At 53.8% G+C, this 27,118-nt stretch overlaps 1 protein-coding gene and 1 long non-coding RNA gene across 3 annotated transcripts; one reads left to right on the top strand and one right to left on the bottom strand.

Moving 5' to 3' along the window:
• Nucleotides 1-4,368: 4,368 nt before the first annotated feature.
• Nucleotides 4,369-24,037, bottom strand: ARHGAP25 (Rho GTPase activating protein 25). Of its 2 annotated transcripts, none has more exons than XM_066206181.1 (11): nucleotides 23,793-24,037; nucleotides 19,033-19,226; nucleotides 16,581-16,668; nucleotides 16,093-16,212; nucleotides 13,244-13,451; nucleotides 11,961-12,093; nucleotides 11,271-11,344; nucleotides 10,591-10,712; nucleotides 9,892-10,079; nucleotides 8,833-9,404; nucleotides 4,369-8,139 (listed from the first exon to the last, which is right to left on the bottom strand). In XM_066206181.1, exons 1-11 carry the CDS (start codon nucleotides 23,851-23,853, stop codon nucleotides 7,929-7,931), a joined length of 1,971 nt encoding a protein of 656 aa, XP_066062278.1. In that variant the 5' UTR covers nucleotides 23,854-24,037; the 3' UTR covers nucleotides 4,369-7,928. The 2 variants fall into 2 exon arrangements, with proteins under 2 accessions (XP_066062278.1, XP_066062279.1); XM_066206182.1 differs by lacking the exon at nucleotides 23,793-24,037 and adding an exon at nucleotides 22,832-22,977.
• Nucleotides 14,410-19,081, top strand: LOC136302692 (uncharacterized). The gene is made up of 3 exons (XR_010724114.1): nucleotides 14,410-14,486; nucleotides 17,533-17,601; nucleotides 18,915-19,081. It is a non-coding gene; the product is annotated as an uncharacterized lncRNA (long non-coding RNA).
• Nucleotides 24,038-27,118: the final 3,081 nt, after the last annotated feature.

The following is a 27,118-nucleotide window of genomic DNA, read 5'->3' as shown; positions in this document are numbered from 1 at the left end:
CCTGCTTTGACATTAAAAGGAGAAATTCCGTGGTTTTTCCCCTGTGCTGACCCATGCAGGATAATGGTGCGATTTTCCTGGTGGGAAAAGTTCTTGGGCTAAGCCCTGGCGTGGCTCAGGAATCACCCAGGTGTCTCTGGCCTTGAGGACAAGTTCAGTGTGATTCTGTTCCCAGCACAAACTGATCCACCTCCTGCTCAGCATTTCAAGGGCTTAGCAAGGCTTTTGATTGTGTTTTTTTAAGTAAAGACAGGAAATAGGAGGGATAAAAGCAATCGACAAGCTGCAATAAAGGAAATTATATGAGAGGGATGGATTTCCGTGACACAGAGCAACGCTTCCTGAACAGAAGGGTGTTGGCTTGGTCTGTATCTCCAAATATTTTGTCTTCTGTGATGACCAACAAAGACAACACGCTGTTTTTTTAGTTTAGCTGGACAGCTGCAGCAGCATTCATTCCATATGAACGTAACTCTTCTGCAGGAGCTGCTGCCAGTTGTACCTGTGGTGACTTTAGGCTGAGGGATGCTCACTGCAGCTTTCGAGCTCCCGAAACATTGTCCTTCAGCTCTGTGTGACTGAGCCTGTCCAGGCTGGGAGCTTCACATGGTGTTGAAAATGTATGTGTCGAGTTAAGTGAGAAGGTTTAGACACAGGGTGGTCTCTGCAATCAGGTACAGTAGCTGGCTAGCAACAGCAGCTAAAAAACAGCCCAGCCTGCCAGGGAGCTTAGGTTTATGTTGGCTTTGCTGTAGCAACTCCTTATCTGCCAGAGATTAGAGCAGTTCCCATCAGTTGTTGTGAGATTTGGTGGAATCCATTTCCTGAGCTGTCACCGCTGGCTGGTCGGACACTGTGGAGCTGCAAAGTTCTGGGGGAGCAAAACTGCAACACTGATCGAGCTCTGTCTGCTTTCATCAGTGCCAGATTTGAGGGCGGTTATAAAATTCACATTAAAATTGGTCTAGGTTAAATAAATTTAGGTGAGATACAGGGAAGGAATTGTTCCCTGTGAGGGTGGGGAGGCCCTGGCACAGGGTGCCCAGGGAAGCTGTGGCTGTCCCTGGATCCTTGGAAGTGTCCCAGGCCAGGCTGGACGGGGCTTGGAGCAGCCTGGGACGGTGGAAGGTGTCCTTGCCCACGGCAGGGGTGGCACTGGATGAGCTTTGAGTCCCTTCCAACACAAACCAGTCCATTATTCCTTGATTTTAGATGCCCAGCTCAGCCCAGAGAAGCCTCCAGGCTGACCTCTGACCCAGCTGAATTGGAAGAAGAGCAAATGAACTGTAGGGAAAGGGAGCCCTGGTACCATTTCTGCAATCCCTGGGACTGGGTTGAGCAGGTTTTGCTCACTGTGCTCCTCACCTGGTGTGCACGGAATCCCCATGCATTAAAACAGGTATCCACAGGAGCGTGAGCCCACACTCACTGGACACCCATAGGCTGATGCAGTTGTTGAAAAGGATTGGAATTATTCAATTTTTACCTACAGCAGTTGGTTGCTGCTGAGACAGACATAAAATAGCAACGTTATGCAAATACAGCCTACAATCCTAAATATTCCTTGGATCTTCCTACTAATTTTGACATTATTGTGGCAGGGAAAGCAGCTGCTTTCATCCACAGTCACCTTCACTGAGCTCCCTCCTTTTCCCTTGGGATTTCTTCTTCTCTGCCCATCGACAATTTACACCAGCTGCAAATATGGCCCAATGGTATTGACTGTGTGTCTTGCGCTTCCTCTGTGGGCCCTAATTAGTGTGCTGGAGATAATGAGCAGGGAGTTAATGGCAGGGGAGCAGAGCAGGCCACGCTTGGCAGGGCTGCCCCTCGCCAGCCCTGACATTGCTCAGGGCACAGCACTAATGAGCTCCAGGACAGGCAGAGGATTAAGACAAGTGAGCTCCCCAGAGCTGCACTAACCCAGCTCTGTCACCCTCTGGACAGAGCTGGCTCAGCCAGGCCTTGCTGCAGTGGCACCCATGGGAACACAGCAGCCTCTGAGGGACTGGGAGCCACTGGGACGCAATAAATTATCTGGGAATGAAGAATTGCCCACTCCCAGCTGCTCTCCTGTCAACAGCCATCCTGCTCCTGCATCGTTCTTCCCAGGGGATGAAACCACTCTCTTCACCACAGGCACCAGTGTTGTCAATGCTTCTGGCCCCAAACCCTCAGCCCAAAGTTACTAAAGGAAGGCTGAAGCCTGGTGATCAAGTTACCACAAATATATTTACTGTGAGCTGGGACTCGGGACCCCCAAGTCTTGGTCTGGCTCTGCTTCATATGTGCCCTGCAGACATTTTCACAGGCTCCATCACTTCTGTGCCTTTTGGAAAAGCAAAAATCTGTCACCTCAATGGCCTGCCCTTCGCTGGGACAGGCAGAGGAATCAGTTCGGTTTGAGCTGAGCACTCAGGTGCAGACTCTGGCGCAGGCACTGCAGGGTGCAGGATCATGGTGCAGGGCTTTGGGCCAAGGGCTCATTGCTCTGGTCGCAAAGCTCAGCTTTGGGAGGACGGGGAGGTCAAGTGGGGGAAGTGAAGAGCAGCCTGAGCCCTGCTGGGCACCACTGTGAGTGCGAACCATAGCCAAGCTCCAAGGCTGGGATGGGATGTGAGGGAGCTTTGCCCCCACTGCTCACCCTGCCTCTGATTTCTCAACAGCTGACAAACAGAGCAAAGGCTCAGCTGCAATTTTATTTCCAAAAGCCATCCTGCTTGCCATCAGTGGGGCTCAAGGACTGGGTGAGCAGGAGTGGGGAGGGTGGACGACAGCAATTTAATCTGCTGCTGCCTTTCCATGCCTCCCTGCGCTATCCCTGACCCCACACCAATGCCTTTCCACTGCCAGCAAGGGGACAGATCCAGCTCCCCAGAGACAGAGTCTCTAAACACGTGTCCCATGTCTCCTGCAAACTGTAAATGTGATTTATCCCCATTTCACACTTTACAGAGCTTTCTTTACCCTGGATAAGGGCGATACAGCAAGGGAGCTACACGTTCCCAGTCCCCCAGTGGAAACATCCCTTCCCAGGGTGTGACAACACTCCGGCTTCCAGTGGATATTTTGACCTTTCACTCCTCCGCGCTGTCTATAGCTGTTGTGTTGGGAACAACTGTCCTTGGGGTGCTTGGCTGACCTCCTGACTCCTTTTGGAAAGGCATTTCCATAGAGCTCTCAGCACTTCAAATGAGCACCAGACTTTTAGTGGCATCAGAAATGTGGATGCATGTGAAGGGAACACTTGACAGTGCTCAAAAATCCATCCCTGCAGCTCCAGGAAGGGACACACGGGGTGAAGGTGTTGCTGAAAAGACTCAAAACTCCCACTGGCCCGAGGGGTTGAGTGTGGATCTCACCCAGAGCACGTGGAGCTCAAGGGGAGCCTCTCCGGCTGGATGGCAGCCTGAGCCAGTCTTTATCAGGGAGACGAGGAAGGAAACACTGCAGCACTGCCAGGGAAAGGAAAGATTTACCTCTCACATGCTCAGAATGCAGGTGCCAGGCCGAGGCTTATCCTCATTTCATTAGCCAGAGGTCAAAGCCTGGCCCCTGCCCCCCTGGCCGGGGGGGAAATCTCTCCCTGGATGCAGCAAAAGCTGGGGCCAGCAGAGATTACAGGAACGCTGCCCTGTTCCCAGCCCGTTATCAGGACATTGTGTGAAGAGGGTTGAAATATCACATCATGTTTTTACGCATGATAAAGCAAATTTTCACAAGCCACACCAGTGGCTGCTGATGGCACCAGGAGCATCGGTGCCCTCGGCCACACAGGGGGGGCAGGGAGACCTTAGGGACAGGGTTCTGTGTGAAAAGGGCTTTTCATGAAGCTTCCTCCTGTGATGGGCTCAGGAGAGAACGGGGCATTTCCTTCTCTGCCGGGCGCACTGCTCACCTGGGTGGATCCTCTGTTGTTTCCTAAAGGCTTTGGGACACTTTTCCCTCCCCACCTCGGTGAAGAGTTGTTCGTACACCCAGTCTGGCAGTGTTCTCTTCCCAAAAGCAGCCTGGTTTGGGGGTATCTTTCAGCTCCCACAGAAAGGAAGGATGGATGGACTGCATCGCTCTGGAATCGCTGGGGAGAACAACATGTTCTCACTGCTCCTGGGGTCTGGACAAGGCCTCCTCAGCCACGGCTGGACACTTCCCACACGTCCACCTCGCCTCCCACAGCAACGTGCTCCTCTGTGCAGTGGCCAGGCTAAAAAAGGAAAGTTCCTATCGTGCCAAAAACACAACTTTGATAAATATGAGGGGATAAGTCACAATAAGCGTGACTGGCTTGGGATTCAAACACAATGATGTGGGAAGGATAATTTTCTTTTCTTGCCTCTGACGCCTACCAAACCCTCGGATACAACAGAGTGAATTCCTTAATGAATTTATTCAGTAAATACCTGAGAAGAGCAAAACAGACTTTCGGCTCAAGCACAAAGAATGCAGTGAGGGGACTGAAAGGACAGCCTAAAAGGCATCTTACTTTCATCCCACACTGCATGATTTAACAGTTTTGGATGCATTGGGATCTATGGTTCAACAGCTCTGATTTGGAAAGCCATGTCACATTCAAAGGGAGAGGAAAATCCTCAGTCTGATCTCAGGGTTATGACCTTGGTAAAACTCTTGTGTCCTCACTGTGCAGTGGGAGGGTTAAGGGGTGAAAATCATCTTCTTGGAGGTTTCCAAGCCTACAGGACAGGGCTGGAAGGGATCTTTCTTCTCTGTGGTAGACAGCCTGTTGTGCTTTTATATGACAGGAGCAGCATCACACTCTCCAGGGGATCCAGAGTCAATGCCCAAAACCTGCTGAGCTGAAAGGTCACAACCCCCCCACCGTGAGTTTATAATGTCTCTTGCAACCCCTGCCCCAAGAACAGGAGAGATTCTCTGCTGCTCCCACCCCAAAAAGCTTCGTGGCCTGGCTGCAGAAATAGAGGGAGGGAGGAAATGTAGGCTGGGCACCAGTCAGTTTTCAGGGATCTCATGTTGTGGGGTCTCCAGCAGAAGATGGGCAAGTGCAGAAAGTCCAGAGCAGGCTCTGGGCTGAGCAGAGAGGACACCCACTCCCTCAGGGATGAAAAGGGTACAGTTTCACAGGTCTAGCACGGGCACTTCATGGTTCTCTGTCTCTGGAAAAAGCTCATTTAAAAAAAAAAAAAAAAAAAGAAATCCTCATTATCTTACAGCACCCAATGGCAGCACCAGCTTACAAGGTGCCCATGTCTCTCTCCCCTCCAGGCTCTCCGGCATTTCCAGCCCACCTGACCTCTATTGGAAAGTCTCTCTTTCACAGATGACCTCTATAAACCCTGCAAATGTTAATGGGTGGAATATCTTCAAAGGAGTCCCTCTGGTCCTCGCAGCCACGGGGTTGTTTTGCCTATCTGAGTGGAAGCGGAGGAATGCACAGTTTATTTTAAATAACGTGCACTTGTCCTAATCGTGGAGATTTCTGAGCCTCAGCCAAGCCTTTGCACGTCATGACAGTCTGCTGTGAAGGAATTATTGGCCTCTTCACACTTTTGATCTTTGCAGAAAGGAGCCTGTGGCATTTCCAGCCCAGATGTTCACGATGCTGCTCCTGAACCCGACGGAGAAATTCTCCCTAGTGACTCCTGGGCCTCACGCTCAGATTGGTGAGGAGCTTCTTGCAGAGGTAAAAAATTAAATAAACACTGAAGCAGCTCTGTCAAGGTCATCTGAAATCACAGAAAAGACTTGTCAATGGCAGCTGTGAAATGGTGGCAGGCACTTTGGAACCTCTCAGTCTGAACGTCGGGAAGTCATGGGACCCACGGTGGGGACTTGGACGTGCAGCAGAAAGAAACTGAAAGAGACTTCAGGATGCAGCTCCTGTGGTGTGAGGGACCTGCAGGTGTGGGAAGGGGAGCTTTGGGTGGTCATGGAGGATGGCTGAGCCTGGTGGAGGCCACCCTGCCCTCCTTGGGCCTCTTCTCCATGACGTCCATCCCTCTGTAAAGCTGTGGGGCTGCACCAGCAGGTCCAGGCCCATTGCCCAATCCTCACCGTGGTCCTCACTGAGATTTCCCAACACCAAGACTGAGATGTGAAACATTTTAGTCAGATTTAAAACCCTGTGCTCAGGCGTGATCCCTGGGAGAGCAGAAGACCTTGGCTGTGGGTCCTTGGGAGGGCACCGGGATTTTGCAGGAGACCCACCCAGGGCTCTGGAACAGTCCATTCCCTGGTGTGAAGGTCTGTGGGCAGGACAGTGAGGAGCTGTGATGTCTCCGGGGGTTCTGTGCAAAGGAAAACCCCTGGAGTCAAGGTCTGTAGGTCAAATGAGCCGTTTAGGGGTTGGATTTTTGAATGCAGCTCAGCTTTCACAAACTGCTCCTTCCCTGGACTTTATATCCACAGCTGAGCAAAGGTGACTTCAACACTAAACTGGACCTGAGACTGAGTCTGGGCTCAGTTTCAGAGCTAAACATGTTCCCCCTACCCCCAGCAAGGCTGAGAGCAGCAAGTGCTTTATACCCAACACTGACTTATATTCTCCAATAACATTTTTCCACTCCCTGCTCCCTTCATTCCCCACATTTTCCTCTGTGTCCCTTTCTCCCCCCAGTTCATTTTCCCTGTCACACAGCTCTGCAGCCTGTCTGGAGCTGAACTTTTGCCTCGCCAAAGCCAAGTCCTCAGCAGCCAGAACCCAGAGTTGTGATTCCCCTCACCACGCCTGGCACAGAGCCGTGTGCTTGGTCCTGCTTGGAAACCGCAGATCTCTGCGGTTTTCCCTTTTGTGTCCCCATCAAGGCTCTAGGCTGGGCTGTTCCCCCTCCTCAAATAAATAAATGAAAGGTTTTCTGTAGAAGAAAATAACTGTCCAGAGTCCTGTTATTCTTCTTTCCTCCACCAAAAGCTGCAGCAGCACCGTGGTACTGCTGAAAGGACTCTGGCAGGGGTGGGGGCCAGGCAGAAAGGCCACAAACAACCACGGGGACACCTCTGGGGCCGGGGGGTCTTTGCACTGATGGGGAGAGACCCAACGTCCTCGTTGGGATGCAAACCCGGGGTTCCACAAGCTGGTTGAGGAAATCCCGTTCTGCGCTTCAGAAACAACGAAACACCAAAGCAGGGGCAGTAAATAGGTTCGGATTTGTTATCCTTTGGAGTCTGTCCGTCAGGGAAAACACAAAATCCCTGTGCTGGAGTTACTGGTGGACTCCCCCTTCACAAAGAGCTCCAGGTACAGGTGTGTGGAAGTGCTCTCCAAGCTCTGTCAGCTGGGCTGGATTCAGGAACACCGGGCTGGGGGGGGACAGTGACTCAGAACAGCTGAACAGCCCCTGAACTGAAGAGGTTTGCGTGATAGTGGGATTTTCTGCCTGGAGCCGTGGTGGGGGTGGCTGGCACAGCACAGCAGGTAATGCTGCAGGAGATCTCAGACCCTTGTCCTGCCCCGGGAGAGCACAAACCAGCTGGAGATTGATGTGAGCACCTCCACCACCCCAGGGTTGTGCCTCCCCAGGTCCTGGGGCTCCTCTGCCAGCCCAGATCCAGGATCCATAGATGTTTTGCCTGTGGGTATCTCCAACAAGGAGTCAGGTAGCTGGAGGAGGGACACTTCTGGTTTCTTTTTGTGAAGGCACAATGTGTCCGTAACCCAAACTTCTGAGTGCAATTCTGACTGAGCAGCAGGAAGTGTTGGCCTGTTCTCCAGGTAACCTAAGCAGCTGAAAGAAGAGTTGAAATAAACACACCCAAAAAAAGCTAAAGGATATTTTTGAAATTTTCTGGTTCAGAGCATGAACCAACCTCTAAGCTCTGGTCTCCTTCCTCCCCCTCGGCCTGTGGGGAGGAGCAGGCCACTGGACAATACAAGTCCCTGGCTCTGAGCCTGCAATTCCCGTGCATTGGCACAGCTGCATTTGGTGTCTGTGAAAAGCTGGGTGTGTCTCCTCCTAATTGGTTTTGGCAGCAGTTTTACTCATGGGTTTAGTTAATTTTTTTATCTCCTCCTCGAGCATCTTGGTTTTCTTCTCCAGCTCCTCCCGCAAGCGCTCCGCATTCATCAGCCTCAGCTCCAGCTCCCCACACTTCTTCTTCTCCTGCTCCATGTCCTGGTTCAGCCTCACCACTTTGGCCCAGGTTTCATAGTTTTCCCTCTGGAGACTGCAAAGGGAAACAGAGCATGAAAGGATTGGATTGGATTGGATTGGATTGGATTGGATTGGATTGGATTGGATTGGATTGGATTGGATTGGATTGGATTGGATTGGATTGGATTGGATTGGATTGGATTGGATTGGAAAAGGGCTGGGAAATCATTTGGCTCTCAGGGAGTCTGACCTCAGAGTCATTAAGCTGCAAAACAAGCCAGAGGTGCTGTCCTGAGCCCTTCAGTGGTCACATAACTGGATGCAATAAATCAATAAATGTGATACAGGTGTATTGATAATGGGATAACAATCATAATAAAATAACAATAGGTGGGGCTGATGGTTACAACCAATGGTGTAACAATGCTACTGGTGAATTCTGGACAGTCTAATGGCCCAATGTCATGGTAATAACAGGAATTATGACAGTGCAAAGGAAGGCAGGAACATTGCAGTGCCATTGAACGATGTGATAAGAGCTATGGAGTATTGATGTTGTAATAACACATCACCTACTGCGCTGAGAGCACAGCTTGTGCAGCACAGCACATTGATTTTTAGACAGCCTGTTAAATACTGTATGTTATCATTAATCACTGCTATTACATACTGCATAACACTGCTGGTAAATGCTCTGTGCAGTGTTTGCCGTCACAACATGAGCTGCGCATTTCCCCCTCTGCAGAAAGCAGCTCCCTGCAGTTACCTTTTGATTTGCCCCTCGTAGTCGTTTCTCTGTGCCTCCATATCTTTTTCCAGCTTGAGGATCATGCTTTGCAGGAGCTCCCTGCTCTCCTGCTCAGGGTTGGGGTCCTCAGCAGGGCTGCTGGTGGGACTGGCTGGTTCCTTTGGCTCGTGGCTGGGGCTGAAGCAGGGCAGGAATTCCTTCTCGGAGATGCTGCTGGCAGGGCTGGGGCTGGAGCAGCTGCCCTCCCCACTCTCTGCCTGGGAGGGGGAAACGTTGTCATAGGTTGAAGCCCTGTGGAGGTCGAGCAGCTTAAAAAGATCATGAGACAATGTTCTCTTGTGTCCATCAGAGGCCACAGGGCGTGTGCTGCTTTTCCAAAAGTCACCGGCAAGGACATTGTTCCTCTCCTTGCTGCCCTTCTCCCCCGGAGCAGCCGCTGCCAGGAAGGATTTCTTTGTCGGTAAAGTCTGAGTTCTTTTCCTTGGCTGTGTTTTCCACGCTCCCTGCGCGTCTTTGAACTCGGTGTCCTCCCCAGGGATGCTCGAGGTGGCAGCTGGGCCAGGGGCGCTGCTGGAATTTGGGTGATCCCTCTGGAAAACAGAGCACGGCTTTGGGAGAGCCCTGGGGCAGACAAATGACAGCCACTGCTGTCACTGCAGGGTTTACAAAGGGCGCATTTGAACGTGCTGGAGGAGCGGCTACACTTTTCAATTAAAAAATCGTTTTGAACTGCACCACATTTACCATTTTTGCAGAGATTCCTCCAGAGAAAAGCCTTTAATCCTCGATGTTTTCCCTTCAGCAGCCTGAGCTGAAAAGGTTTCATGTGCTCAGCTGTTCAGCCAAAAAGCTTTGGGAGTTTTCATATTCCCCAGAACAGCAGATTTTCCACAGGAAAGTGGAAAGTTTATCTACATTATTTTTCTGATGTAAATATTCCAGGGGTGACAGACACAGCTTTTTAACCTATAAATAGCAAGTGCTTTTATGACTCGCTGCCCTGTCAGAGCCTGCCACAATTAACCACACATTTAATTAAACGTAGGTTTGATTATTCCCCTGGGGATCCATCCTTACCATTTGGGTGGAGACTCTGGGTGCTGTGGGGTCCTCTGCAGCTCCCCAGCCCACGGAGCTGCGGGGGACAGGACCTTTCTTCTCAGTTTTTAGGGCAGGTGGGGAGGGAAGCACATCCTTGGATGGGGGAAAGAGCTTTTCATGGTCACTGATCATCACAGTCATCACCTTCTGGACCTGGGGTGTGCCTGGAGGAATTAGAGATTGTCAGGGGCAAACCCAGTGCCACAGCATCCCTCACACCACTTGGGTTTTCTGCTTGGTCTTTCTGGTGTCTAAAATAGAGATGGAACAGAAAACAAGGAGCAGGATCGTAAAGCCAAATAAAGTAAAAGTAGTGAGTAAAAAGTAAATGAGTGTCCGCATTTCTTTGAGTTTTCTCTGTTCCCCCAGGAAGGATTTTACACCTTCCTGCTCTAAGCAGCACAGAGATGACCTCACCAAATTCCTGAATCTGCTGAACTCCATGAAGGGAGCACAGAGTGTAATTCCTGAGGGGGTTTGGTCACCATAAACACCTTTACAGCCCAACAAAGACATGGCTTGACTCTGCCCTGCTGTACCCACTGTGCCCAGGCACATTTCTGGCTTTCTTTCAGCTCCACCACAGAAACTCTTTAATTTCAAGGCTGCGGATGCAGCTCAGGATTTCAGCATGCCAGCTGTTCTTATGCCAATTATTCCAGGAGTCCCTTTTACCTCTCATGATGATTGCAGGGTCCTCTATCCTGGGTCTGATGAGGTTCACTCCGATCACTGTTGCCAGGTTATCCACACTCATCTTGTTGACGCCGGAGTTCAGTTGTATTTCATAGAGAAACCTGCCAGAATTCCAGAGCAGTATTTCACATCAGAGGTGGAGGACTGCAAAAAGCCTCACTAGTGAAAAAAATCCTGATTCATCCTCCCAGCTCTTCCTCTCAGTCACAAGGACAGAAGCACTTGGCCTTAGAACTGAACTAGAGCTGGGCCTTACTGGCACCAGAATAAAAACCACCATGTGAGGAGCTGCTCCCCATAGAAACAAATCAGAAAGGAAGGGAATCCCCTCATCAAATCTCCAGCCAGAGAAAAACCACCCCGGCTGGGTGAAACCCGGAAGTTTCGGCACGCAAGGATTTTGTCCAGGAGAACTAGACCTGGTTTGAATTCTCAGGGATCTATAAGTGAGTTTGAGGGTGGTGATTCATGCTCAGACATTGTGAGGGGGTTTAGCCCAGGGACTGAAATTCTCCTCCACAAAAGTCGGGATCTGGTGACTCAAAGGGAACCAAAGCACAGCTTAAGAAGGCTCTGCCTGGAGGAGTCATCCTTTGGGAGGACGTTGCTGCTCCCCAACACTAAACCCGAGCTGTCCATGCCTCAAGCAGAGCACTGACCTGCAGATGTAGCTGAGGAGGTTGTAGTTGTCTCTGGGGAGGAGGGACAGCTGCTTCAGGAGCTCCTGGTGGCCCTAAATGGTAAAAAACAGCTCCAGGAGGATTCACAGGCACGTATGGACCCAAGAACAGCTCTTGGTCGCTCCAGTCAGGCTTGTGTGGGGTCTCGTCCCGGACACTCCACCAGCCCCAGGGCAGCGGGGAGTCCCCGTCCTTGGGAGTGTTCCAAACACGTGTGGTGGCACTTGGGGATGGGGTCAGTGGTGACTGTGGGGGTGGTGCTGGGTCGTGGCTGATGATGTTGGGGATCTTTTCCAAGCTTAGTTAATCCATGACTCTGATTCTCCTGGCATTTGCTCCCCTTGGAGTTATATTTCTCTTTGGGACACGGAGAGATTCTGCAGGACTCAGCAAGGAGGGTCAACCACAGGACATGTTTAACCCCGAGGAGAAGCAGAAATTTAAGTTTTAAAATTCACAAACCCATGTGGCCAAGTTGGGACACCCCACTGGCTTTGGGGGGGGGGGGGGGGGGGGTGTTTTTAATTTTTTTTCCTTCTTTTTCCCTCCCCAGATTCCAAAGCTCAGTGGCCGATACACTGCTGTGCACTCGGCACCTCCAGCTCACAACGTGCCCTGGCACCGAAACTGATTTTAAGGCCAGGAGGAAGAAAACAAAAGCACCTCTACCTTTGTCTCATCAGCTTCCAGAGCCTGCCCACAGCGCAGGAAATCCTCGTACTGCAGCCAGGGCACGACGGGCTCCGGGAGCTCCCGCAGGTACAGCTTGAACAGGGAGGCCACGGTGTGAACATCAGTGTCCCTGCAACGTGCAAAGGGAAACTCAAACCCAGCGGGTCCTGGCTATGTTTGAGCTCTGTGTGCAGCTGTGGAGACACGGAGGTGGAAACGGGAGGCCAGAGCAACCTGGGGGGATCCACAGCCAGGGAATGGCTGGCAGGGAAATGAAGGCTTGGGGGAGATTTTCTCCACCCAGTGTCCCAGTGTCCACGCCTGGGCTGCACTGGGGTAGCAGGAAATTCACTTAGAGGGCTCCTGCCTCCTCCCAAAGCTGAGTTTTGAGCAAGCACAAAGTCACAGTCTCAGCTTTACCTCTCTGCTCTGTTTTGTGAATCTAAAATCACTTATCTTCACCCACTGGACACCTACGGAGGCCACCTTCTTTAACGAGTGGGAGCTGCAGTTCTGGAGCACCACCCTGGCTCTTGTCACTGCACCCAAATGGGCAGACAACCAAGGTAAAGAGAGCAAAACCTTTCTCCCATCTCCCCATTCCAAGCAAAATGCTTCTCCCATCTCCCATTCCAAGCAAAGCCCGTGCTGGGCTCCCGAGGGTCCACATGCAGATGCTCCCCTGCTCAGCCACCCTCCCCAGCGTGGAGCTGGCAGAGCCTCCCCGGGATTCCAGAGCAGCAGCAATTACTGGGGATGTTCTGCCAGGACAGATGTTTGCAGCTTTGCAGCCCTTGTATTTACATCCTGTCAAGGCGACACTGTCAAGATCACGGGCCTCTAATCTGACCTACCTTGAAGTTGCTAAACTCTTATAAACGTCAAGCAAAAATCCCCCAGGTCAGTTACTTTTAGGATTGGTTGGGGTGGTAAAACACTATTATTTTTACAAACATGCGTAAACACAGAGGGACTTTTTCAGAGCTGTGTTTTTGTAGGACTTACCAATACCCTCCACTGGACACCCCGGGTGCCTGGACTGCGGCAGCAGCTTTCTAACGCTCCCCCTCAATCCTGCCGTGTGCTTTTCTTTATTTCCAGGACTCTAATCTCAGCACCCTCTGACTCCGTTTTTGTGGTTTCTGCGGAATCCCCTCTCCTCCTCAAGCCCTTCTGGAGGGTTCAGCTCTCCTGCAGGGCACTGCTGGGCTCTGGCAGGGGGGTGGGACTGGCTGTTTTGCCCTGGAATTTGGGGGTGGGAGAGGGGGAGCCAGCGTTACCTGCCGAACGAGGGCCTCTCCCCGGCGTCGAAGGCATCCCGGAGCTGTCTGACCAGGTTGTCTTGGCCGGGCAGGCGGAAGATTCCCTCCTCGCCCATGCCGTGCTCCCGGATGAATTCGGTGCTTTTCTGCACCAGGATGGGCACCTGATGCTGCCCCAGTTTCTGCTCGTAGGCCATGGTCTCTGCCAGGTGCTGCCCGAACACCGCTGGGGACAGGGCACGAGGTCAGAGCTCAGCTCAGGACGAAGCCTTAACTTTTAGTTTTCATATCTTCCAGATTCTGCACTGCATTCGTAAACAACTCTGAACTTCATATAACGTGTCAGTAAGTTCTCCTCACAGCAGTTAGAGAAAACAATCCTTTTCCAGCCCAAGGACGCCGCTGCAGCCTCAGGCCCAAAAAGTGCACACAGCAGCAAATTGAGGAGAGCAATCTGGGAGGATGGGACTTCATTACTGGAACTGGACAATTAACCCCAACGTGTAAATGGACCAAAACTTCTAAAAGTGGGAAAACTCGTGACCCGTCATCCATCTTGTGTCCATCCTGGGTGTAGCCTCGGCCGGGCTACTTGTACTGCCCAGGCTCTATCCTTTAAAGGCCTTTCAATAAATACCCACTTAATTCCTTTAACACTGTCTAGCCTCTGTTCCAGGTGGCCTCTCAAGGCATCAAGGACACCTCACCTGCCCCAGGTGTCGGGGCCAGCAGGACCCGCTGCTCTGCCAGGCACCAGAACCCTGCAAAGCCCTCTGCAGAAACAAAGTTCTGCAAGAAGCAGAGCTTCTCCTGAGGAAAAAATGGCCAAACAAAAGCTTGTTCCTCCTTCAAATAACCGACAGTTCTCAAAATGACTGAAAGCAAGCCCTGGGGGTTGCTGCCTGTGAGCAGGATGCCGATCCAGAGGGAGACAGGCACAGGGCACAGGGAGGCAAGGAAGCTCATCCCACAAAGCTGAGGGGTGTAGAAAGCACAGGAGACCACCAAGAAATAAGAGAAGATCCTTGTGGGGATTTGGAACTGGAATTTTTCCTGATCCAGCTGCTTTTCTTCCCCCTCCTCTCTCCTGACACTCCCCTGTTCCGAGGACAGCTGTGCTCCGCAGGGGCTGGCGCCTTTCCTTGGCGTTGAACCTGGCATTTTCCTCCTGAACTCACAGCAGAAGCAGTGCCTGAAGGGAGGAAGGCAGAGCCTGGATCCCAGATCTTCCTCCTTGGAGCCTGGGGCATGGCCAGAGCAGGTAAATCCCAATTTAATCTCTGGAATATCAATGGCAAAGGGTCCCCTGCTCCTCTGCCACCTTCCTGCCCTAGCAGTGCCTGTGGTGTGTTCACCTCGTGCTCTGAAGGCTGAAATCATTCCCGTGCATACTCCAGAGCAGGGAAACGCAGGGAAACCTCACCTGGAACCACGAGGCTTGTCAGTACCTGCCTGCTCCTGGGGCTTTTTCATTTGTCACTTGCTCACACTTTTAAATAATGACCATAAACCTGTCACTGTGCACACCAGGAGCAAATCTCTCTCTTTTTTTTCTCGGCCTCTCTGCTTTGGTAGCTGATATTGAACTGGTTATTTCACTGCGGATTTGTTGCTCTGGGGACACCTCCCCGGAGCTGTGGGAGTGGCAGCCAAACCTGCAAAACCACACCGAGATTTCGGAGATGCTTTTGCTGTTTTCTTCACACTCTGCAGCTATTCTGCTTCTCGGTGTGCAACAAGTTCACAGGACCTGGGCCATGGGGCTGCTCCCAGCTGGGCTCTGGCCAAAACCTCCCCCATTGCAGGGCTTCCTCTATAAGCTCATCTTGCCCCAGTTTACACAGAAGCCAAAAACATCAAATTTGGGGAGTTTGGGGATCTGCTAACCAGTATTTTGACTAAAAATGCAGCTCCATAGTCACTGACTCTCTGCTCTCCTCTGTGCTGCTATAAATTTACATTTTCTTTCACACAAAGTCACTTAATTTAGCTGCAAGAGACCAACAGCCTCCGAAGTTTAAAAAGGATCAGAGGCAGAGCCATTATTAAATATTAGAGCCGGCTGGGACAATGCCCTGAGAATTCCTGTCTCAACGCTCCTTTCAGCTGGGTGATGCTGCCTCCCCCAGGGCACAGCCTGGTCCACTGGAGAGGCAGAAAAACTCAGGGATGCAGAGGAAAAACGGGCTGGGAGAGCTGGGGGTGTCCAGCCTGGAGAAGGGAAGGATCCAGGTAGAGCTCAGAGCCCCTTCCAGGGCCTGAGGGGGCTCCAGGAGAGCTGGAGAGAGACTGAGGACAAAGGGTGGAGGTACAGGACACAGGGGATGGCTTTAAGCTGATGGCAGAGAGATTTAGATGGGATATTGGGAAGGAATTCCCAGCTGGGAGGGCGGTGAGGCCCTGGCACAGATCCATGCCTGAGTGTGAGGAGGGTGAGGGTGTGACCCAGGCAGGCTGGAGAGCAAATGGAGGCAGAAGCGATGGGCTGAGCAAGAAAAGGCAGCGGAGAAGCAAAGCCAGGAGGTTGTCAGGTGAAATCCAACATTTTTTCAAGGCTTTATCCCTGAATGGGAGCTGTTCTCAAGAACATTTTCAGGGTCAAAAAGCCCACGAGAAGGCTGACAGAAGAAGATGAAGCCGGCCCAGAAATGTTCCTCCAGGCTTGGCTCTCCTCACCACTGGCCCTGCTTGCAGCAGCCCCAGCGCCGGGGGCTGCTCCCAGAGCAGCTCCCAAGGGAGTCACAGGGGACACGTTAGAGCCCTGTTTTCCAGGGATTTCTGAGCCAAACCCTCACCCAGACGCGCTGCAGGCCCCAGCACAGCGGGAAATCCCCCCCTGCAGGAGCTGTCCCTGCTGCCCTTTTTACCTCCTGACGCCGAGCCCAGTGCCCTCCGGATGGATTTCACCCACTCCTCCATCTCTGCCTGGGAACTGGCCATGAGCACGTAGGAGTCCTGCCCTGCCCGGTTCTGCTCTCCAGCCACCCCTGCAAAAACAACTCATCTGAGGAGAAGAAAAGACACGTTCTTGTCGTTTTCTTAGTTAAATGCTTCTGGCTCCGAATTTTCCCATTAAAGCCCCGCTGGCTGCAGGGGAAGCGGGGCTTTGACATTTCCCACTTTGAGATCTGCAAGGAAGGAACAGAAACTGCTGCAGCTGCAGCTTGGCAGAGCTTCTCCTCACCCAGCCCTGGGGTGTGGATATTGAGAGCAAGAAATCCATTTTGCCATGGAACAGCGCTCTGGGAGCCTTGGAAAGAAGTGGGAGCACAAGGACAGGGAAAGGAATGGCCCGAATGATTTTGGGTGGCCAGTCCAGCCCAAAAGCGTGCGAGGAGGAGCGAGGCATCCTCACCTGGGATGATTTCGAAGATGAATTTCCCTCCTTCCTCTGGGTTAGTGGCCACCACCTTGATGGTGCTCCCCTGGAGGGACAGGCAGCCCTAGGACAGAGCAGAGCAACCCCCTGAGTGCCACCTCTGCCCTCAAACACCTTGCAGGAGATCACTTTATACAGATAGATTCATATAGATACACTACAGTGACTTTTCAAGCAATAAGGGCCACTTCTTAAATGCCTTTTTTTTTCCAGTGAAGTGATTCTCAGAAGGAGAAAACCGGTTCTTTTGCTCTTTCCTATTTTTTCCTCACTTCTCAGGTCCTTTTAGCACTTGTTGGGAGTGGAAGAAGAGAACAAAGAAGAATGGACTTGGGAAAACCCCAGAACATCCTGTTTCTGCTGGGCAGGGGCAGGAAAATGTTCCTTTAACACAGCATCACGTAAACCCAAAAGCCAGCCCAAAGCTGACAGGAGAGGAGTAGAGGAAAAAGGAGAGAACGGATGGGAAATTAACAAATAAAGTGGAAAACAGCCGTTTCTGGTGGACCTTCCTTGCCCTGGCTGTGGGGGCTGGTGGAGGGGCGGGGGTGACTCAGCCCTGGAGGCCTTGCGGGGCAGGAAACAAGGCTGCGCCTCAGAAATGAAATTTCTCAACAGTTTCAGCCTCCTGGAAGGCCCCGAGCCCAGCTGGGATCCCTGCTGGGGCTGGATGCTGCCAGAAGTGCCATGAAAAGCTTTTCACAGCAATTCCTGTTCCCACATCCCATTTCCAGCTCCTCCCATCATCCTGGAAATGGGAGCTGGATCCCACCGGGCTCAGCCTGGTGCTCCCACCCCTAGGACCCACCGATCACCTTCCCCTTGGGAGAGTTTTGTCTTGAGAGGAGTTTTGCTGCTGGTAATGCTTTGTAGAGGTTACCAGAATACTATTATTAAAAATCCGTTTTATTTTTTTTAAATTTTGTAGAGGGAACAGCTTTTGGGACTTTCCCCTGGAATTTCTCCAGAGGGGGAAAAGGTGGTGGATACTCTAAAGGTGAGTTACGGCATGGAGAAAATGGGGGAAGGGAAGGGAAGGGAAGGGAAGGGAAGGGAAGGGAAGGGAAGGGAAGGGAAGGGAAGGGAAGGGAAGGGAAGGGAAGGGAAGGGAAGGGAAGGGAAGGGAAGGGAAGGGAAGGGAAGGGAAGGGAAGGGAAGGGAAGGGAAGGGAAGGGAAGGGAAGGGAAGGGAAGGGAAGGGAAGGGAAGGGAAGGGAAGGGAAGGGAAGGGAAGGGAAGGGAAGGGAAGGGAAGGGAAGGGAAGGGAAGGGAAGGGAAGGGAAGAGAAGAGAAGAGAAGAGAAGAGAAGAGAAGAGAAGAGAAGAGAAGAGAAGAGAAGAGAAGAGAAGAGAAGAGAAGAGAAGAGAAGAGAAGAGAAGAGAAGAGAAGAGAAGAGAAGAGAAGAGAAGAGAAGAGAAGAGAAGAGAAGAGAAGAGAAGAGAAGAGAAGAGAAGAGAAGAGAAGAGAAGAGAAGAGAAGAGAAGAGAGAAAAGAAAATTGGAAAAAACACCTGATTTTTTCCAGACAAGTGCACTGGCCAGAGAGAGAGGAATTTCCTTCCCTTCCAGCTGCCTCTCCCGAGGAAGCAGCTGCCCTTTCCTGCCATCTGTCCAGCCCTCAGCCCTACCGAGGCCTGGCTTAGGCTGACCCTCACCCTCAGGCTGTGCTGAAAATGCTGCTGATTTCCCCTAAAGCCTCCTGCCAGGTGCCTTTTGCCACCGAGAGCAGGGACAGGCGTCCAAGCTGCCACCCCCGGTGCCCCCACTGCTGCTGCTGCTGTCCTGGACACTGAGCTGAGCCCTCCTCCCCAGTTTGTTTCTCCAGGGAAATGGGAACAGCTCCCAGCTGCTGCCTGCGCTGGGTTTTCCCAGCTCCCCAGTTGCTGGGCTCAGAGGAGCCCGGCCCACGGCAGGCACCTGAGGAATTGAAATCCATCGATTTCAAGGTCCTGATCAGGACCTTTCATCACTGTTGCTGCCCAGAGGCAGAAAACTCCTTTAATACCCGGCCCCAGGCCCATCCCAAAACATTTCATGGAATTATGGAATTCCAGAACAGTTCGGGTGGGAAAAGATCATCTGGTTCCATCCCTGCCATGGGCAAGGACAGCCCCACTATCCCAGGCTGCCCTGAGTCTTTGCTCAGTCTGGCCTTGGCCACTTCCAGGGATCCAGGAGCAGCCACAGCTGCTCTGGGAATTCCATCCCAGCCCCAGGAATTCCTTCCCAAATATCCCACCCACACCTGCCCTCCGGCAGTTTGAAGCCATTCTCCTTCGCCCTAGTAAAAAGTCTCTCATCTTTCCTTCCAGCTCCCTTCCGGCACTGGGAGGCCACAAGGAAACCACCCCAAAGCTTCTCCTCTGCAGGGAGCCACCCCAATTCCCTCGGCCCGGAATCTGCAGCCCGGGAGCAGCGGCCTCGCCTCACCTGTGGCTTGGCCTCGTCCTCATCCTTGTAGTAGAGGAGCTGCTGTCCCCTGAGCACGAAGAAGCGCAGCTGCCAGTTCTTGACGATGGAGCGCTGCTTCCTCAGCCAGCCCAGCTTCAGCGGCCGCTCCAGGGCGCGGGGGGAGCCCGGGCCGGCCCCCGCGGGGTCCCCGCTCATCACACTCCGGGAGCGGGCTGTGGGACACACGGACACGGCGTGGGGACAGAGGGACACGGGGAGCGGGGACACCACGGGCTGTGGGACAGAGGGACACTGGGTATGGGGACAGAGGGACACGGGGAGCGGGGACAGAGGGACACCGGGTATGGGGACAGAGGGACACGGGGAGCGGGGACAGAGGGACACGGGGAGTGGGGACAGAGGGACACCACGTATGAGGACTGAGGGACACCGGGTATGGGGACAGAGGGACACAGGGAGTGGGGACAGAGGGACACGGGGAGCGGGGACACCACGGGCTGTGGGACAGAGGGACACCGGGTATGGGGACAGAGGGACACAGGGAGTGGGGACAAAGGGACACGGGGAGTGGGGACAAAGGGACACCGGGTATGGGGACAGAGGGACACTGGGTATGGGGACAGAGGGACACGGGGAATGGGGACACGGGGACAAAGGGACACGGGGAGTGGGGACAGAGGGACACCGCGTATGAGGACTGAGGGACACCGGGTATGGGGACAGAGGGACACAGGGAGTGGGGACAGAGGGACACGGGGAGTGGGGACAAAGGGACACTGGGTATGGGGACAGAGGGACACGGGGAGTGGGGACAGAGGGACACTGGGTATGGGGACAGAGGGACACGGGGAGTGGGGACAGAGGGACACGGGGTGGGGACACCACGGGGGGTAGGGCCAGAGGGATGCAGTATGGGGATAGAGTGGGACACGGGGTATGAGGACAGAGGGACACGGGAGAGGCTCTGTCTCTGCCGAGAGAACTGGCCCCAGTTTACAAAGGAAGTGGCTGCAGTAGCTGCCAGTGTGTGCTTCCTTTTTCCTGCGTGGGAGGAATTGTCTTGCAAGCGAGAACAGAATCATTAGCGCTATTTTTTGGGGTTGTTTGGTTTTTTTTTTAATGGGAGTGTGTAGTTTTTACGCCCTCCCCGGAGCAGCAGTGACAGCAGTGACCCAAACAGTTTGGAGGTGCCACTTTTGCTCTGGGACAGCCTGGTGTTCCCAGTGGGGCAGAACTCACATTTATGGGGCTGGAAAGTTTCCAAGGATGGCAAGAACACCGGCGTGGATTTGGCACTGGGCAGAGTCCCTGTCACCTGTTTGCATGGCCCCACTGGTGCCAGGGCTGGTGGCGTGGCCCTGTGGCATCTACAGATTCCTCTGTGACAGCAAATGCCTCACAGGGATCACTTCCAGATGGGATTTTTTTTGCCTCTGGACCAGGCCCTGCAGACCCCCAGAGCCAAACCAGCCAGAGAGAGTTTGCATTTATGGCTGCAAGGCAAAAATAATGCCATGACTGCAGGGGAATCTGGCCTCACTAGGGTCTGCACGTGGTGATTTCCTGAGGTGGAAAACACTTGGCACCCAGGGCTCCAATGGTTCAATGCAGGATGTCCCCACTTCCCCTCCCAAAATCCCCTAGAGCAAGAAACCCCACCAGGTGTTCCTTCTGTCCTGTGGAGCACTCCAAGCTCACCTCCCACTACAAACCTGCCACAGGGTTGTAAATCACTTCCCAAACCCCGAAAAGGATTGTGAATCCCCAATGAGCATTCAAAGCACCCTGAGGATGCTGCACATTCAGTGTGTGCTGGCACGGGATGGCCCTGAAGAGGATGGGGTTGGAAACAGGGACGTTGCAGAGGGATTTCCCAGCCAGCTCCTCTGAAAAATGCTGTTGCTGGGGATTACCCTGATGGAAAACCCAAATGGGGTTTCCAGATTGCTCCTCCAGCTCTGGCAGCTTCTTTGCTCTTTGTCAAAGCATCTGCATTCCTCAGATCTTGTAAATTATTACTGGTTCTCAGCAAAGTGCCCAGGACCCCATAAATCACATTCGTCATGTCGTGTGGCTGTCCCTGAGTCCTCAGGGTGAGGATTTTTGGGGGATGCCCTGCAGGGCTGGGGCAGCCACTGAGAGTAAGGAGCCTGGAGGGCACAGAGCTCAGCCCAGCAGTGCTGATATTCCTGCAGCACAAGGCTTGCAAGGAGAAATTGCAAGGTTTTAGGAAAAAATGCAACTGTTTTGCTACCTTTAATGGGGGATATCAACCTTCCCCTCAGCCCGGCTCAGGGCTCTGCTGAAGGAAAGGGCGCTGCTGCCTTGAGCTTGGCTAGCCCATCCTTGCTGGAACTGAGGTTTATTCTCTCCCTCCTCACAGCCTCACCCAGCCCAGTCAGGACTATGGGTTCAGAGGGATCCCCCGGAGTTCCCTTTCCTGAGCACCAGCTCCAGGCTCGAGGCATAGCCTGGGCTTAGTCCTGGCTTAGCCGTGTTCCTGCACCCTTACGAGCGCCCTGGTGAACGCACAGCTCCATTTTCCCTCTGCGTGGGGCAGCTCTCCCTGGGCTTTGGGCCCCTTGAAGGCCAAAAGAACACTTAGTTATTTTTATTTCTTGCCCACGATGTGAGGGGTGAGGGGAGGGAGCTGCCCCCAGGCCCTTGGCTCTGCAGTGGAAGGTTCTCAGCATTCTCAAAATCAGAACCACCGAGGCCGCGGCTCCTCCCTCAGGACTTGTCCAGCTCTGTTTTGTGGCCAGTGCCGTGCCCAGCTTAGGAGTGGTGACCACCTCAGAATTTGGGATGGGGGCAAAGCTTTGCCCTGGCTCCAGAACTTGGAACCATCTCCTTATCCAGCACATCCCTGCCGGCTCAGCCCTTCTCCTCTCAGGGCAGGAAGGAGCCATGAGGAGCTTTGGTGGTGCCCCCAAAGCGTTTCCTGCACCAATGGCCTTTGGGGTTGGGCGTTTCCTCCTAAACATCCTCACTCCTCCCACCGCAGGACCCCCAGCAGGGAGAGGTGCCTGTGTCCTCTCCCCAAAACCAGGAGCAGGAGGAAGGGCAGAGGGGGCCACCATGGTGCCCACGCCAACGCTGGCCCCTGGCCCGGAGCCTTGTCCTGGGCAGGAGCCCCCCCCGGCACCCCCCCTGCTCCTGCCCTGGGGAACTTGCAATTAAAAAAAAAAAAAAAACAAACTGTAAAAGAGGTCTCACCAGGGAATTTCTATTTCATTGAAATAGCGAGCTTTGCGGTTTTCTGGGGGTTCCAGATGCTGCCTGTGCCACAGCCCGGGCTGGGGCTGAGGAGGGGGAAGCGCCCGCAGACCAGGAGTAACAAGTGAGGGCAGCGGGAATTCGCAAATATTGCAAACGTTTGCAAATGTGACTTTACATTTCTGCAAATGAAGGCCCAGCAGCCCTGGGGACAGTGCACACACACAGACACACGAACTCACACGCACAAGTCCACGTTCATCCACCAGCTGGAAGCTGCCAAAAGCACCAGGGATTTTATCACAAGCAGATTTTCTTGGAAAACAGCAAATCCTGGTACCAATGCAAGTTCAAGCCCATCTCCACCCTCTGCTCCCCAGCACCCTTGGTGTCTCCCCTGGCCTTTCTTTCTGAGCTGCTGATTGACTTCACCCACTGCTCCACAGCCTCTGGGTAAAACAAATATTAATTAGCCGAGGAGTGAGCAGTGCAGGAGTCCAGGATGCTTCTGTGAGAATTCCGTGGGGATTTCTCCCCAGAGTGTGGGAGATGGCACTGAACCTCTGCCCAGCTCGAGTTTCTGGCCCATCCGAGGTCTCACCCTGCATCTGGGGCTTCCATCCCTTCATTTGGAGCTCTGTGTGCAGAGAACGGTTCGGGCACTGTGATAAAAGTGGCTTCAGACAGAAATCCAAGTTGCCTTTGCAGGAAAATCCAGCCAGGCCAACCCTGCGCAGGAAGGAAGAGCGGGGCAGAGCCCAGCTGTGTCCAACCTCTGCTCCGGGACAAATCCAGCCCCGGCGTGGGCCCTGGCCATGTTTCCATGCCAGGACCACGGATGGCCTGGGCCTCAGAGCATGCACAAGGCTGGGCTCTGCAGCCCCTCCCTGACCACAGCATCCTCACCCCTAAATGCCCTCCCCGGCCGCTTGGCCCAACCACAGGCTCTGGCGTTTTGCCCTCGGAGCGCGCACAGGGATCCTGCACTCCTTCCCAAAGGTGTTCTCCGGTGGTTTCCACGCTGGAGAAGGATCCCGGGGTGGATGAGAGCCCTGCAAAGCCTGGGCAGGGGTGGGAGGTGGGTCAGGAAATCCCAGGGCGAGGCTGTCCCAAAGCCCTGGGAGTCCGAGGGCTCCTCAGCAGCCCTGAGAGGAAACCAGTGATGTCAGAGGGGCCGGGACACCTGAGCCAGGGCCAGGTTATTTCCTCCAAACCGGGCCACGCCAAATCCCTCGGCCTGAGCCTTACCTCCTGCAGGGTTTGTGCCACCAGAGTGGGCCTGGGTGGTTTAAATCCTCCCAAACCCGGATTTCGGGGGCAGCAGCCCTGTTCCCCTGCCCCCTGCTCCCACAAGCATCCCTCGCTGACAACTTTGCAAATCACTCCTTGCAATTCGTTTGCAAATCATCGGTTCTCTCTCAAAAGTGGCACTCGGGGCCAGGTCCCCCCAGTGAGGCCAGAGCCAAAATCTCAGCCGGGTTTGCCCACAGCCGCCCCAGGCCCTGACCCACCCCCGGGCACCACAGCAGGCACACGAGGGCACAAAGGAACAGTCACGGTACCTATTTTTGCTGCATCCGTCTTCAGGTTGAAATCCCAGTTCCGTGGCAGCTTGAGGGACATTTTGGATCAGGAAGGTCTTTTTTTTTTCCTCAAGGTGAGTTTCCTTAGGAGATGGGCTGGAACCAAGCCCTGATGGTCCCGTGGGGGTCCCCCCAACAAAGAGCAGCAACTCAACGAGGGTTGATTTGCCCACGAGCTTCCTGCCTCTGAGAGCAGCTGTGAAACACCCCATAAAAGTCCTTTCCTGCCCTGCTTTCCTGCACAGCTCTGGCTTCCCCAGCGATGCTCTGAGGTGCTGCCTGCTGTGGTGCCCTCTTTGTCCCCTGTCCTGGCTGACAGGGACACGCAGCCCAGCCTGGGGCCGCTCCCCACGCGCCGCTCGGGGCATTTGAGGAAGTGGTGTCAGGAACTCTGGGTGTCCTCCTGGTGCTCTGAGAGCTGCTCCGAGGAGGAACAGCCCAGCTCGGAGTTCCAGGGAATGTTCTGCTCAGGGGCAGAGCTCAGGTGTGAGCTCAGGGTGATGTCTGTGCCTGCCCTGGGGCATCCTCTGATGGCACCGGGGTCGTTGATTTTTCCTGTTAGTTGCCGATACGTCCCCACGGCTGATTTAAGGTTTTTGCAGTAGTAAAAAGCGGATGGGGATGAAATGAGGCAGAAATGAGGGAGAGAAGGCCATGGAAATCAGAGCGGTGAGCACCAAGGGATCTTGGAGCCATGAAACAGGCTGGGTTGGAAGGGACCTTAAAGCTCATCCAGTGCCACCCCTGCCATGCCAAGGACACCTCCCACCGTCCCAGGCTGCTCCAAGCCCCGTCCAGCCTGGCCTGGGACACTTCCAAGGATCCAGGGACAGCCACAGCTTCCCTGGGCACCCTGTGCCAGGGCCTCCCCACCCTCACAGGGAACAATTCCTTCCCTGTATCTCACCTAAATTTATTTAACCTAGACCAATTTTAATGTGAATTTTATAAGCGCCCTCAAATCTGGCACTGATGAAAGCAGACAGAGCTCGATCAGCGTTGCAGTTTTGCTCCCCCAGAACTTTGCAGCTCCACAGTGTCCGACCAGCCAGCGGTGACAGCTCAGGAAATGGATTCCACCAAAGCTCACAACAACTGATGGGAACTGCTCTGACCTCCCGGCCACGGCAGGGTCCCCCCAAGGCCCGGTGGAGGCTCCGGCCCTGGGAAAGCCCAGGCCCTGTTAGGAGGGAAGTTGCCCTGAGCAGAAGCAGGAACAGCGGCTGGGGGATGAACAAGGACGTGGCCGACGGTTCCTGTTGCGATTCCCAGCCCAGCTTTGTGCCCAGGAGCCACCGAGCCACCTCCGAAGGGGATTTTTTGTGTTGTAACATAAACTGAGGAAAGGAAGGAGCTGCAGCCTGTGCTGGGTGCCTGGTCACAACACAGCCAGGGTGGAGCCTGCTGGGGTTAATTTCGGTTTTATTTGGGTTAATCGCAGCTGAAGAACTACTTTGTTGCTCTGGGCAGTGACCGGAGCCAGCTCAGAGATCCCCAGCTCACAGATTCCACTGCCCAAAGTCCAGAGAGCATGACAGTGTGGAATTTCACAGCAGAGCAGCCCAGGACGTTCCCCCAGCCTGACGAGATTAACCCAAAACTCTGCTCTGGACCCAAGCTCCTCAACTGGCTTCATTTCTGCTGTACTCTGAGCAGAGGGCCCTGAGCGAGCCCTGGTTCAAGCACCATTTTTAACTCTCAGTAATATCTGCAGGCAGCTGAAGGAGCTCCACAGGCTCACACATTTTGATGCTTTTTCCCCTCAGCCTGGCTGGCTGTGGCAGCCTGAAGCCCTTTCCCAGCCGTGTCACAGGCAGGATGTCACGAGGTCCTGTCCCCTCCTCCAGAACGGAAACTCTGCTTGAGCCCAAAACTGCGCCTCAGCCCAAGGCTGTGGTCACAGCACAGAGCTCAGCCCGCCCTGGCACCCCAAAGCAGCCCCTGTGAGCGCCCCAGAGCTGCCCCAGCCCCCTCCTGCTCAGGGACCTGGCAGCTGCCTCCAGGCTTGGGAAAGGACACCACCAGATTGAATTTTTTCTTAGCCACCCCTCAGGGCAGCCCCCATTCCTGAGCTGAACCATGGAATTGGAAGGGACCTGAGGAATGATCCAGTTCCACCCCTTTCCACACACCTTCCAAGGTCCCAGGCTGCTCCAAGCCCCGTCCAGCGTGGCCTTGGACACTTGCAGGGATCCAGGGGCAGCCACAGCTGCTCTGGGCACCCTGTGCCGGGGCCTCCCCACCCTCTTTAGGAAACTGTTCCTTCCCAAAATCCCATCCAAACCTTCCATGCCTCAGAAGGAACTAAAAAAGGTCAATCTCAGCCCACAGAGCTGTTTTTACATCCCTCTGCCATCAGGATCTCATGCACAGCAGGTCACAGGGAGGCAGCCGGGGCTCCCTCTCTGTCTGGGGCTGGAGCACACAGCAAGCACCACGATTCCCACTGGGAATCGGCAGTTTTCCATGTTTGACTCAATTAAATTGGCACAGGATGGCAGGGAAAGCAGGAGGGAGCCCCGGCTGGGGTTGGGCTGTGCCAGCACCTCTGCCTGGCACTGTCACCCACAGCCCCAGTGCCGCAGCTGCACAGCTGCCCGAGGACTCCAGGGTCCCTTTCCTGGCGGATTTACCACCGAAGGATGGGTCAGCCCTCAAACTGCTTCACAGACTGCTGAATATTGAATATTGCTGCCCAGCAATCCCCTGGTGAATGTGGGAGTTGGGTTTGGAGTCACCTCACGGGGTTTCCATCGGGCTCTGTTGCTGCTGGAGGCTGAATTGGCCTGCAAGTGCCCACGCAGTGACAGGAAGCCCCGAGAGGCAGCTGAGGGGCTGCTTTGGCTTAGCTGATAAGTCAAAAAACAGACAAAATAACACCAGAGCTAAAAATAGCGTTTTGCTGGGTAAACAGAGGGTTTTGCCTTCCTGACCCCCGGCAAGTCAGGAGAAAGGGCTGAAATGAAGGAGTAACTTAGGGGAAGGGGAACTCGCAATGATTTTTAACATTCCCAGTGAAATCTTCAGGTAAAACGAGCTGATTTTGCAGGGGGGAGCAGTGTCAACACTTCCCTCATCACTGATCACGACAAACCTGGATGATCCGAGCCCAGGGTCACCACAAATCCCACAGGGAATGTGGCTCTTCATGTCCAGGTGCGGTCCTGCCCACCCCGCGCCCTTGCCACAGCCAGGTCTGCTCTCCAGAAAATCCCTTCGGAAGGAGAGCTACAGGGCAAGGAATGAGGGAATGGGAGTTTGGAGAACGTGGAGCATCCCACAGCACGGAATGAAACTCCTCCACG

Source organism: Chamaea fasciata, unplaced genomic scaffold (genome assembly GCF_029207755.1).
Source record: "Chamaea fasciata isolate MVZ Bird 193981 ecotype frontalis unplaced genomic scaffold, bChaFas1.0.hap1 SCAF_30, whole genome shotgun sequence".
NCBI classification, from domain to species: domain Eukaryota; kingdom Metazoa; phylum Chordata; class Aves; order Passeriformes; family Sylviidae; genus Chamaea; species Chamaea fasciata.
Note: the sequence above shows the minus strand (reverse complement) of the source record. Positions and strands in the feature narration are given on the sequence as shown.